Source organism: Bison bison, unplaced genomic scaffold (assembly GCF_000754665.1).
Source record: "Bison bison bison isolate TAMUID 2011002044 unplaced genomic scaffold, Bison_UMD1.0 scf7180017864063, whole genome shotgun sequence".
Classification (NCBI taxonomy): domain Eukaryota; kingdom Metazoa; phylum Chordata; class Mammalia; order Artiodactyla; family Bovidae; genus Bison; species Bison bison.
The window spans coordinates 1379221-1393459 of record NW_011494635.1 but is presented as its reverse complement, the minus strand read 5'-3'; the positions used below and the strand labels follow the sequence as shown (position 1 = coordinate 1393459).

General features: G+C 48.1%; 1 protein-coding gene across 1 annotated transcript in view; it reads right to left on the bottom strand.

Annotated features, from left to right (window-relative positions):
* Window positions 1-3391: 3391 nt before the first annotated feature.
* The window catches only part of CFAP61 (cilia and flagella associated protein 61), a 250115-nt gene continuing 239267 nt past the window's right edge, over window positions 3392-14239 (bottom strand). Inside the window, 2 exon segments of the mRNA XM_010836599.1 lie at window positions 3392-3852; window positions 8350-8440. Coding sequence (XP_010834901.1) covers window positions 3652-3852; window positions 8350-8440 — 292 coding nt within the window. The 3' untranslated portion in view covers window positions 3392-3651.

Here is a 14239-nt window from a genome sequence, read left to right as displayed (position 1 = left end):
CTTTCCCTTTGAAACATAATCTGCTCCCCTCGAGTTTCAAGTGCCCCCGGCAATCTGCTGCGCGCCCATTATTCGCCCGGGGCCCACGGGGTGGTGGTCGGCCTCCCCTTTCATCCTGCCGAGTGTGCCGTCGGGCCACCGCACGCTCCCTTGAAGTGCCCTCGGGGGCTGTTTGTTTTCGTCTCGGGTGGGACTGTCGCGGCCGGAAGGGAGGGGGGCGGCGGGCCGGACGGGCCCCGGGCTGGGCGACTTGGAAGGGTGATGGTACCCAAGGCGGGCGCAGCGACGCCCAGAAGTGTGGGAAAGTCAGACGGAGAGGATGAGGCCGGGGAGAGCTGGGAGGGCAGCGAGTGCGGGGCGCTCAGGGGCGGCTTCCCCCACCCTCCCCGATGAAGGGCAGCCCGGCTCCCCTGACTCGGACAAGGCGGCGACAAAGCTCCAGCAAAACCGACCAGAAAGGCCTGGCGACTCCGACAGTCCCCTGTCCTCGCCCGCCCCGGGGTGGGGACGAAGGGACAGCCAGGCGCCTGGGGGCTGCAGGGGCGCACCCGTCCGTATGGGCTTCGGGGCCCCTGTTTCTGCTTCGGCTCTTGGGTTGGGGGTCCGCGTTCCTCCTCTGCCCTCCTCGGGCCTCCTCCTCTGCCCTCCTCGGGCCTCCTCCTCTGCCCTCCTCGGGCCTCCTCCTCGCCCCCGCCTCCTTTCCTGGCGCCACCTTCTCTTTCTCCCCAGCCCCTCTCCTGCCCACCCCGTCCCACCCCGTCCCACCTCGTCCCACCTCGTCCCACCTCTCCCCTCTTCGCATCTTTCACTCCACCCCACGCCACGCCACCCCATCTCTCTGCTCCGCGGAGTCTCGCCCACCTCTGACCCTCTCCCCCTCGGACAGTCCCTGTCTTTCCTCTTCCTGGTCTCCCTCCCGGCCTCCCCTCCCCTCTCTCTCGGTCCACCCCTCTCTTCGGTGCCCCCCTCTCTCCCCCTCCCTTCCTCTCCTCCCGCTCCTCACCCCCTCTGGCTCTCCACCCCCCACCCCTCCCCGCAGGCCAACGTGTGTTATTTTATTTGTCTAGAGAGAGCCTATTTGTTCAGTGATGTGTGGCCTCCTGGCCGCCTGCTTTAATGGGGGACGCGGAGGCTGGTTTCTGCGAGTATTAGCATACAGCTGCCGCTCCGCCGGGCCGGCGCGCACTGTATCCCAGCCTTATCATCACCTCTTCTCTCAACCAGAAAACAATCAACAGCTCCTCGCACACGGCGACTTTCGAGGCCCTCGCCCTGCTCCTTGGCTAACACTCAGCCGGTGCACCCGTGCTGGCGCGCGTGCACACACACACACACACACACATCCTTCTTCTGAGGGTAAATATTGATTGCCTGGCTTCACATTTTCTCCTCCGTACAAGGTTCCCTTTCCTCCCCCACATCATCTTCTATTTTTCTTTCTCCTTGGGATATTTGGGTAGCATCTCAGGAGCCACTTTGGGGAAGGAGGTGGCCGCGAGCTAGTAGAAACTGACACGTGTCACAAAATTATTAAAGGCATCGTGAGGCATGGTTGTTCCTTGCGATATGGGGAGAATACAACGTAGGAAGTGTCACTTTGGTGTTTTCTTGTCCATATTCTTTGTCCAAAACTAGAATTACGAGATTGGGTAGGCTTAGAGCTCAAGACACCCTGCTAAGCAGCACAAGCTGAACCGTATGGAGACTTCTCGGACTGAATCTCTATGGAAGCTCTGCCAGGGTTAGATTTAGATTTAGAGAATTCTAAAGATTTAGAGAAGTCCAAATACTTGGTGTATCTGGAACCCTTTCTTTTGCCAGGATTTATCATCATTTAAGAATAAATATCTTTATTCTCCTGAAATCCTTAGAGCAGCCAGTTTCAAGTTAAGATCAACAAGTCTTGGGTTCATCTCCTATTCTTAAACAAGCTGTTCCTTAGTCATAAAAATGGTTGTCTGCACACACATGCTAAAATTCCTACCTCGATTCAGGAAATTACTTTCTGAATATAGGACAGTGATTAGTAATTTCATCCCATATACTTTGTAGACTAAATTATATTCATTTTCAGACCTGCCATGATACTTATAGGGGCCCAAGATTACTTTTTAAAAGGCAGCAGAGAAAAACTTAACCATAAAATTATGCACGGTTTGACATTAAGGTTGCCACTGTCGTATAGGGTCACTTTTATGTGACTAGAAGCTTTTTAATGGTAATACTTGGTCACAGAAATCATCACCAGTTATCCTCTACTGTTCTGTTCATCTCCACCCAAGGTCCCAGGGCCTGTCACAGAAACTCACTCCAATTTGCTGATGTCTTTGATCCAGGGCCTCTCAGAGGAAGGGGAAGGGGGGGAAAGAGAGAGTTTCTTGAGCTAACTCATTCACAGGCCCTGAAACATGGTTCCATGCGTGTTGGGCTTGCGGTTTGAAGAGGGGACTAGTATTGACTGTTCCCCATATGAATAGCACAGTTTATACCATATGGTGGGCACTGGGCCCCCCACCCCTGCCCTTGTGTAAAACATATTTGTGCAGGAATTAATGGAGTTTGTTGCTTGCTTTTGCCTGCTTTAGAAAAATCAGAGCCTGGTGTTCCACAACCATTTTATTTTTTGAGAGGTATTAGTTTATTAATGGGGGATAGTTCTGTAATGACTTACCCTCCAAGTGGCTGTGCCCTCCAAGTAGCTGTGTAGTCATTACAATTGCTCCAACTTTTGCTAAATGTTAACATAAATACAAAAAAAAAAAAAAAAGAATGAAAACTGAAAGCCAGTTTTAACCTCTGCTGGTCAAAAATTCAGACACAAATGATATCACACTATCTGCTTAAAAGATATCCAAATAAACGAAATGTCTTACCTGTTGTTCCTGAATCCATGTGTTTTCTGGAAGGCATTTAATGTGCTTTATTTACGAGAAAGTGGGCTACTGACCCACATTACAGGTGACGGGTACCAGAGGGCCCCAGTGCCAAGCAACAGCACTGAGAGTCAAAGGAAATGACCCAGATTAACTTCCCACTACCGTTTTTTAATCTAAAACGTGCCCGTGAACCTGGGTTGATCTGCCAGTTTTTTCGGTGCATTTATGCACCTAATCTGCAACAGGAAGTAGAAATGTAATATACAGGTCGTAAGAGCAGGCCCCTCGTTTCAAAACCCCCTGTAAGCTTGTCTATGCAACCAGTCCTGATGTTGGATTATAGAGATAATTTCGCCGCGTCTGTATTCCTAATTTTCCGTCCTGGGTATACAATTTTCTTTTATCACCCACGTGACCAGGAAAACATGTAAAGGACTAACAGCATTGGTGGCAGGGCTTTTCAGGAAATCAAACAGAAACATGCCCAAGGTTTTATTAAAAAAAAAAAAAACAAGTTTTGCACACTAACGGTCTCATTTTATTGCTAATCTGGGTTATTCTGGCCAGGAACACGCCTGGTGTGGGTAAAGCCTCTCCGTGCCCCAGAATCGAGTCGCACCACCGTGCGCCACCTACTGGGACGATAGGGAACTACAGGCATCTGGTGGCGGCAGAAAAGGATGGTGCCCGGCGGTCCAGCCAGGTTTCCTGCTTCTATGGAGCACTTCCCGAAACGACACGCATGGAAACGATCACGTGGAGGCGGTGGCCGCAGCTAAATGATGCCCGGCCACGCGTACATGGGCAGGTGGTAATGATTGTAGTGCAGGTAGTCAAGGATGCTCTTCTCCACCAGAGGCCTGTAGATGGTTTCCTGGAAAACTCTTTTGAGGTAATTCCTGGGCTTCTCTGGCAGGTTGATTTCCTCATCTTCGATCTGACGGGCTAACTCTTCCATAGAAGGAAGGTTTTCGTCCTGGAAAATAGAGATGGCAGATACTGATATTACTTGGGCTGAGTGCCACAATATTGTTTTTTTTTTTTCCTAGATTAAAAAAAAATTAAACTGTGGCAAAACACACATAGCATAAAATTTACCACTTTATTTTTAAGTGTCCAACTCAGAGGTAAAAGGACCTTCATGTCGTCATGCAGCCATCAGCACCGTCCATCTCGGCGTGGTATGTGCGTGTGAAGTGGCTTCAGTTGTGTCCGACTCTGTGTGACCCCATGGCCTGTAGCCCACCAGGCTCCTCTGTCCGTGGGATTCTCCAGGCAAGAATACTGGAGTGGGTTGCCATGCCCTCCTCCAGGGGATATTCCCCGGCTAGGGACTGAACCCGTGTCTCATAGTTCCTGCATTGGCAGGCAGGTTTTTTTTGTTTTTGTTTTTTTACCACTAGTGCCACCTGGGAAGCCCTAGAATAATCAAGTTAGCTCTAATTTACCAGAGTGGGTAGCCATTCCCTTCTCATTCTCCCAAGTTGTCACTACTAACCATTTACTGCCCATCCCAGGGTCTTTTGTTGAGGCATGCAAACTCTTAGCTGTGGCATGTGGGATCTAGATCCCTGACCAGGGATCAAACCCAGGCCCCCTATATTGTGAACACGGAGTCTTAGCCACTGGACCACCAAGGAAGTCTCCACCCTTCTGCTTTCTCTATGATTTGACTTTAGACATTTCATGTAAATGGAATCAAACACTAGTTCTCTTTTTGTGACTGGCTTAGTTCGCATACCATAATGTCTTAGAGTTCAGCAAGCATAGTAATTTTAAGCTCTTAATTTCCAGATAAAAATAATATGTAGATCAGGCTTGTTTTAAAAATAAGAAAGGTGGTGATTAAACATTTTTAGTTGAAAACTCCTAGATGGTTTACTTTACAGCCCCCAAGCAATGGGATTTTTAAAACCTATACTAAATTCTTAGTAAAGGCAAATTTCATTGCTATCTTTAAAGGTGTGGGGCTCAGAGAGAATAAAGTTATTTGCACTTGAGAATCACACACTGTGCACATTTATAACATAGAGATTTCCCCAACATTTTATTATAAAAGGATTCAGACATAGAGGCAAGTTGACAGAGTGATGAACTTGGCACTCGGATACACACTATCTGGTTTCTATGGTTACCTTACTTGCTTCATCACCTATCTGCCTATCTATTGTTGAATAAAGCACTTCATTCATAAAATAAAAATAACTTTAAAAGGGACTTCTCTGGCAATTCAGTGGTTAAGACTCAGGGCTTCCAATGCAGGGGGCATGGGTTCGATCCCTGGTGGGGGACTAAGATCCCACATACTGTGTGGGCAGTAAAGCCAAAATAAAAAGCACTTCACTGAGATTTGAGCTGTGTGCTTTCTGAACACTCCAGTAATTGAAAATTACCCTAAAAGAAGATGGACTTTGATGATGTGTTTATTTGACCTTCCAATAATTCTTTTTTATTTTTAACAGCAAAAAAAAAAAAAAAGTGGATAACTTGCAGAGTTCTATTGGATCATTAATTTATCAATAGTAAGAACTTATAGGTAGAAAAATAGATTCAAACTATACGGAGAAATACAGTAATTATCACTTAGTTATATAAGTGAGACACTGCCAGGTGTGGGGATTATACATATATCACTTGAAAGAACCATCTGTGGGAGGCCAGGACCCCAAATCAGATCAACAAAGATGGGAGAGAGAAAGAATGGCAAGTGATGCCCAGAAGTAAATATTAGAGGCACTGAGACATTTGAGTGCCCAAGCACGTAGAGCTGAGGTTGGCTCTTTTTTCCTTAATTTTCCAGATAGATTGTATCACATATAACGAATATACAAAAATTAGAGGAGACTTGGGGTGGGGTGAAAAAGTGAAGTCAAGTGAAAGTTGCTCAGTCGTGTCTGACTCTTTGCGACCCCATGGACTATAAAGTCCATGGAATTCTCCAGGCCAGAATACTGGAGTTGTTAGCCTTTCCCTTCTCCAGGGCATCTTCCCAACCCAGGAATCGAATGAGGGTCTCCTGAATTGCAGGTGGATTCTTTACCAACTGAGCTACCAGGAAAGCCCAACATTGGGGTAATGGTGTAAAGTCACAAAATAGAACTCTGAAATTTATGGAGGACAAATACTGCTCTAGATTGTAAACTCATTTTTTGTGCATTTGCCTCTCCTGTGTGCCCTGTCTCAGGGTGACTACCTACCCCCCCACCAACATGTTCATCTGTGAGCAGCTCACCTCACAGTGCCCCCCAGACAACACATGATCTCCCGTGTCTGGCTCCTTTCAGTTAACTCAGTGTTTTGAGCTTTATCCACTTGTTAGAATGTATCAGCACTTCATTTCTTTTATGGCAGAGTACGTTCCCTGGTACGGTGAGACCACGTTTGTTTATCCACAGGTCCCGTGATGGACATCTGGGTTCTTTCTTCCATCTTGTAATTCTGAATAGTGATGCCATGAACATTCATATATAAGTATTCGTTTGAATAGTGATTTTCAGTTCTTTGGGGGTATATACCTAGGAGTGCAATGGCTAGATCATATAGTAATTCTGTTTATAAGTTTTTAGGAGCCATCAAACCATTTTTTTCACAGTAATTGCATAATATTTTTACATTCCCACTAGCAATGTGTGAGAGTTTCAATTTTTCCACATCCTTGCCAACACTCATTATTTCCTCTTTTTTTTTTTTTTAAAGTGTAGCCATCCTAGTAGATGTGAAGTGATATCTCATTGTGACCCTGGTTTTTGTATTTCCCTAATGATTAACAATGTTAACATCTTTTCATGTTTACTTTGGCTCTTAATTTTACTCCGTTGATCTCTATGTCTATTCTTATATAAGTACCATACTGTCTTGGTTACCACTGATTTGTATTAAGTTTTGAAATTGCAAAGTGTGTGTCCATCAACTTTTTAAAAGTTTCTCAAATTTAATTTGGAGTCTTTTGCATTTCCATATGAACTTTAGGATTGGCCTTTCCATTTCTAAAAAAAGAAATGGGGATTTTTATAGGCTTGTACACAATCTGTAGGTTGCTTTGCATACTAGTCCTATCTTAACAATCTTTTTAAACTTTTAAACTTGGCACTTTGGTGTTTAAAATTTTTACTTTATATTGGAGTGTAGTTGATTTACAATGCTGTGTTAGTTTCAGGTGTACAGCAAAGTGAATCAGTTTGAGATATATATTCTTTTTCAGATTCTTTTCTCATTTTGGTTTTTGTTGTTTAGTCGCTAAGTCACGTCCGACTCTTTTGTGACCCCATGGGCTGTAGCCTGCCAGGCTCCTCTGTCCATGGGATTTTCCAGGCAAGAATACTGGAGTGGGTTGCCATTTCCTTCTCCAGGGAGTCTTCCTGACCCAGGGACAGAACTACCGTCTCCTGCATTGGCAGCCTACACCCTGGGGACCCACGAAGAGGTGACACAGAGACACAGGACCTGCTCATTTAGGCAGTCAGACCACTCAGCCAAGCCCCAGCCCTTGTCTGAGTAAACCAACGAAGCACCTCGAATGGATACTTGACCGAACATGTAAATTCCCCACAACTCTGGTAAGGACTACAGGTGTTGAAAAAAAATAAAGTTTCATAAATATTTTACTATTTACATGGCAGAGTCAAATTTCTTGCCAAGTACAGAGTCTGTGCAGTGTGCAGCCTCACCTGCAGTTAATTGTGAATTGCTTGGAGAAAGAAGTTTCAGTTTTAAAAGAAGAGTGTTTAGGGACTTCCCTGACTCTCTTCTGCTGCTGCTGCTGCTGCTGCTAAGTCGCTTCAGTCGTGTCCGACTCTGTGTGACCCCAAGAACTGCAGCCCACCAGGCTTCTCCGTCCCTGGGATTCTCCAGGCAAGAACACTGGAGTGGGTTGCCATTTCCTTCTCCAATGCATGAAAGTGGAAAGTGGTTAAGAGTCTCTGCTTCCACTGCAGAGCGCATGGGTTCGATCCCTGGTCAGGAAACTAACATCCCATAACCACACAACACGGCCAAAGTGAATTTTAAAAAAAGACACCAACATTTGCAAAAAACTAAGTAAGTAAATAAAAAATAAGAGGAGTGCATCTGGACACCTGTTGACTTTCCTTGACACCTTCAGAACAACATGTGCACACAAATAGTTAACAGTCAGCTGGCAGATGTGGACAGAAACCATACGAGCATAGACTTCATGCTCGGGGACCAGGAGGCACAGCCCACTACCTGCTTTCAGCCCTCACTGTCAGCTGATAATGAAAGTACAGGTACTTGTAAAAGAGGAAAAGAAATCTGCCTCGTATCAGAGATTTGAATAACCCACTTTCCCTGAAATATCACCATCTATGTTTACGGACTCCATAGTTTAAGTGAAGGACAGTTGGTTTTCAAAGTGAAACCATAAAGTGAGAATGTAGGGAAAAGTCTAAATGATCAACAGCTTGTAACTCCTAATTTGCAAGGAATAACTCACATATCCGTTAATCACGCTTACCTCCTTGGAGGATAAGATTTGGTGTAACGCTTTCCGGAGATCAATAAAACGATCGTGAAAGAGGGCCATGCACCACGGCTCCGTGAAGTAGCTGGCGAGGGAAGAAAAAGGTTCAGTTAGTTGGAAACCCTCTCATTACCACTAATAAAGTATTTAGCTGCTTTTTTTTTGCCTTTATAAATTACAGTTCTGGCTCTTTTGTAATCGTTTGCTCACGAAATGCCTCGCGGAACAGCGTGGCCAATCAATTTTGTAAATGGATGTCCCTGATGTAAGGCCAGCTTCCATAATTACATTTAAAGTTGTTTAGTTCAGAGCTGGGGCAAGACCCAGTGAAGAATCCTGATTTTATCAGAATTTAAAAGCCTGAAGACTTGTAAAGAACGGTGTCTCCATTATCTGCCCCCGTTTGAGAAAAACAGATTGCAGGATTAACTGAACTGCTGCATAAACAAATTAAATTTGGGGAGACAATAACACAAATGTTGTTCATCATTAAGGTTTCTGGATTAATAATGACCAGAAAAACAGGCCACCTCGGTGTTGCGACACGGCCTTCGTGCAACTGCACAGACGCCTAATTGAATCTCTCTTCTGAGAGTGGTTCCGCTGGCGGCCCTCTTTTGCTAACTTGGCCCTGAAAAACTATCTGAACAAATGCTTTCTTGCGTGGGGGACAGCATGGCCATCCTTTATTCACAGGGGATTGTCGCAGGTTTGCTGCGTTCTTTGGAAGAACCAAGAACCTCTACTGGTATTTGAACTCTTCCTCTTCACACTCAGTGTCTCGGAATAGGAAACATCTTCAGTGTCAGGCAGGCCCACTGGGCTGGGCTCCCCCGGCATTCCTGGGACAGTGAGTGGACGTCAGGTGTGTGCCCAGGGGAAGAGAAACTGGTGCCCACATGCAGATGAGCACTTTCTGTTTTTTTCTGATATTTTAAAAAAATGTTTATTTGGCTGCATCAGGACTTGGCTGCTGCGTGGGAGAGCTGCATTGCAACACTCGAGAGCTGCATTGCGTCATGTGGGATCTTTTGTTGCAGCGCATGGACTCTCACTCTCTAGTTGAGTTTGCCCCACAGCATGTGGGATCTTAGTTCCCCAACCATGGATCGCACCAGCACCCCCTATATTGCAAGGCGGATTTTAAACTATGGAACCATCAGGGTAGTCCCTGTTATCTGCAACTTGACAATAATTCTTGAGAAGGACATAATGAGCCCAGGGACACCACGGCACTAAAGGACCAGGGCAGTGTCAAGCCCGTGTAGGACCAGCCTGGCTCTCAGCTACACTGCTTGGCACCTATCAGCTGTTAGCTTGTCCAGAATATGACCTAATTTCATGCTAACCCACCTACTTTGTGGTTCAGGTCATATATTCATCCCACTATTAATTCCACTAATATTGACTCCATGCCCATTCTGTGCCCAGCACTGTTCTGGGTACTTGGGAAACAGCAGGGACCAAGACAAACATCCCTGCCACTGAGGAGCTTACATCCAACGGATAAGTAGGTCCATGTTCAACATGTGAGGGAGAACGGCTTAGGAGGAAACATAAATCAAGTGAGGATGGGAGATGTCAGAGCAAGGCTCGCTCCTAAGACAGTGACTTAGCCAGCAAAGTCCGAGGGATGGGGAGTGAGCCACCTGGGACTCAGGGGAAAGAACCTTCCGGGACCAGCAGGCGCAAAGGCCAGGAGGCAGGTATGTGCCCAGCCCTCAAGGAGGTGGGTGGAGATAAGCAGAATGGGAGGGGGGCAGGAGCTGAGCTTAGGGAGGTGATGGGCAGGAAGGATGCTCCTGGAGGCAGGGGTCCACTCAGCTGTGCTATGTAATTGGTCCACGGCCATCTAGCTCAGTACCTGTGTGCAACAGGCATCTCACAGATGTTCACGGAACAAAGGAAGGAACGATGAATGCAGCCCTGGTGGTTAAGAACCCACCTGCCAATGCAGGTTAGACGTAAGAGATGCAGGTTTGATCCCTGAGTCAGGAAGATCACCTGGAGGACAGCATAGCAACCCACTGCAGTACTCTTGCCGAGAGAATCCCACGGACAGAAGAGCCTGGCAAGCTGGTGGCACAGAGTCCGACATGACTGAAGCAACTTGGCACGCAAGCACGAATTGCACACAGCATGGTATACACTCCACACTGCCTGGCCCTGATGGCTCTTTAATTAATATAAAGTTCTACTCAATAAGTAGGTGGCAAAACTCTGCAAAGTGTCCCAAGATGGGCAGTCGTGCAAAGGAGCGAGCCTCACAGGGACAGGGGGAGAGCTGTGGGTGAGCCCAGGCTCAAAGGGCGGTCAGCCTGAGCCCTGGGGTGTAGAGGGAGGGCCAGGGGTTCCAGAAGGCGCTCGTGCAAACCTGTCAGTGCTGTGACTGACTCAAGACTGCTGAATCCTGAATGAATGAAGTCGATGGAGGTTCTGCCTGGAGTTCTGGACCCCCACAAACTCAGGCCGACATCCAACACCCGTCTGATTCCTGGAACAAAGGCACTGATGTGGAGCCGGCCGCCTGGGCAGGTATCAGCTTAGCCAGGTGATGCTTTGACACATCTCGGACGGTTGCATCATGGACCAAAGCATCAGTGACACCCAAGTGCGTACACTCAAGCACAGCTTTGCCAAGATGGTCCCTCCCTCTTAGGTCTCAGTAGCTTCTAGAAAAGCTTCAGGGAATCGTAAACTTGCAAATCTCAAAACTACTATGCGTGTGTGCTAAGTCATTTCAATTGCGTCTGACTCTGTGACCCCCATGGACTGTAACCCACCAGGCTCCTCTGTCCATGAGGTTCTGCAGGCAAGAATACTGGAGTGGGTCGCCATGCTCACCTCCAGGGGATCTTCCTGACCCAGGGATCGAGCCCAGGTCTCTTGTGTCTCTTGCATTGGCAGGTGGATTCTTGACCACTGAGCCATCAGGGAAGCCCCTAAAATGCCTGGGTGAGAATCGAATGGGTGCTTTTAAGTTTGTTGCCACCTTTACTGCACAGCTGAGATGCCGCCTCCTCACCCCGTATGCGTTTCCATGGCAGCATCAGAGTTCCTAGCCACTTGGTTTCAGGGTTTGCAGCCACAGCCTTCTGCTGCACAGAAGCAGCTACCTTCCTGGTGTCAGCACAGCTCTATTCCAACTGCCCCGGTGCCGCTCAGGCGCGTCCCTATTCAGCACCCTCACCGCCCCAGCCTCCGTGTTACCTCTTGGACTCTTTGTCATTTGCTTCCAAGAGTGGACTCTGGGGAAACCCACTTCTCTTAGAATGAATGCAGCCCTCCACCCCACCCAGGGGCCCATCATCTAACACCCAGGTCTCCATCACTTCCATCCGTGAGGCTGAGCACAGAGGCCTGGGGAGCCTTAACCCTCTGAAAGGGATCAAGCTGGTCTGCATGGAGACTCGGGGGTGGAAGAGGAAGCTGAGGTTCCTGCAGGTTTCCTGCTGCTGCTTTGGAGCTCGTGGCCCCTCCGATGGCCTCCAGCAGCAGTGGCACCTGGCAATTCAACGACCGCTATGCTCCTGACAGCCCAGCCGGTGGTTTGCAGACTCAGGAGACCGGAAGTTGCTGTCCTTTCAGTCTCGCACCACTGCCTCCTGGGGTCAAGCACTTGAGGATCTTGTCCAGAAGGTGATAATCTCTGCAACCAGCTGTTGGCCGCCCGTGTTCCCAGAGTTCGTCTAGTTTAAAACTAAACCAACCAGCTGTCATCGACAGCTCCTTCTCAGTTTGACTGCAGCTTCAGTGGTGCCACTTACAAGGAGGTGACAGAGTGCTAGCGCCCACACTGGAGAGCTAGGCGTCACCACGGAGCGTGTGGGCATGTTGTCTTAACCGTCGTGGCAGGCGGCACCCGTCACAGTCACAGGGGAACTAGAGTTCTGGAAAAGCCGCAACCCACTATCTTTCCCAGCGAACTGTGGGCTGTGGGGCTCCCAGGCATCCTCCCTTCGCCCGGGGTGGGGGCTGCAGCTGTGGGCTGAGGGGTGCTGACCGGAGGTGGCACAGTCAGGGCACCTCCTGGGGGGCCGTGTCCAGTTCAGACTTCTCCCAGCTTCAAAGCTGCGCTCACACTGCCCGCTGCTCTGTCTGCTGTCTTCTCCCTGCGGGGAGGGTCTCAGGCTCCCTCAAGACACTTCCCACCCCGGCCCTCCTGCCTGTGGGCAGCCCCAAGGACCCATATCCACGTCTTCACCTCCTCTGGTGCCATCCACGCTCAAGTCCACACAGACCTCCTCTGTGGAGCTGACTCAGGGCTTGAGGTTTCCACCCACTTCAGTGCATGGAGCACTCCTGACGGTGCAGGGAAGTGCCCCAGGGTGTGTCTTGACCTCTAATGCAATGTGGGCAGTGTGCCCCATGGTGTCCAGCACAGGCTGGCCCTCGGGGGCACTGAAGGAGCAGGTGAGGTCACCTGGGACTGCTTCTCCCCTCACCCCCTCCGTGGAGCGCTTCTGCACTAGAGCAGTGACCGTTTAGGGTGGGTGAGAGCCGGGCTTTAGAGAGGCACAGACCCCTGTGGAGTCCTCAAAACCAGCCTAGAAATATGGAAGCAGCCTTCGCTTTAAAAATCAGAAAAACTTTGAATTTAACCTCGAAGGATGAGGACATTGAGTCAAACAAAGATCATCTCCTTTTGATATCAGGATGTTAGAAAGAAGTTTTATTTTATGAACTTGTAAATCTAGTTTTCCTACGCAACTGAATGACTTCTGTGCTTCAGTTTCTTTCCTTCTCTGTAGAAAGGAGAGGGGCTTCTGGAATCCTTGCCAAGGCTGGCTGGAGTCGGGGTACCGTCTGCATTAATGACCCCAAGAGCTATGGATGATTGGCATAATTCTAGGCTTTGGGGAAATGTATACTTCCATGAACAATGTGAATTTTAAAAAAATAGAGGGACTTCCCTGATGGTCCACTGGCTAAGACTCCAAGCTCCCAGTGCAGACGGCCCAGGTTTGATTGCTGGTCAGGGAACCAGATGCCACATGCCACAAGTTAACGATCTCACATGCCGCAACTAAGACCCGGTGCAGCCAAATAAAAGAAACCATTTTTAAAATTTAAAGAAATAAAATATAGCAACTTCTTTCCCAATTTACAATCAAAAAGGGAAGACTAACAGGACTACTGAGTCACCTTCATAGTTGGTGGCCTCAAAGTCTTCAGGAGACCCAGCTGGGTAAGAGCAGGGCTATACCACGGCTTCTAATTGGCTATGCAGATTGGGGTTCCCACATCACTAAATGCATTTTTAAACATCTGTGAAAAAAAGGTTACACAAATTCTCCAGGGCCCAAACAGAGGACATGACAGTCTCTGTTCATTTTGCAAATGGTTGTCCTGGTTTATTGGGGGGAGACTTAAATTCTCCATTACTTTTGCAAATGATCCACTTTTTCCCAGAAGGCCTAGGAAAGGTCAGCCCGTGGAACTGAATTAACCATTCTGGTCGATGTGGTCCAATCATTAAGGAATTGATCAGACTTCTCCAGAGCTCAACCTCATCTGGTCATTCAACCTCATGGATCGACACAGTCACATCAATGGGGTGGGAACCTGGTAACCAGCCCCGCCACTGGCAAGGGGAAAAGACGGACTCAGCGGACTCAGCCCCAAGGCCAGGGCCCTTCACCAGCAGTAGGGAAGGAGAGTTGCAGAAGAGCAAGGCCCACCTGGAAATGCCAAACTACATACCACTGCGAAAAGGGAGGGAGTGGGCAGAGAAGAAATACACCTCTCTCTCCAAGATCTCCCCCCCCTTTTTTTTTTAATGAAAAGCATTCTAATTTTATCTTAGTGTGATAATAGTCAATTTTTGCTTTGGGACCTGATAAGAGGGTTCCCAGCTGCTACTCACTCACATCCAGAAGTTTAT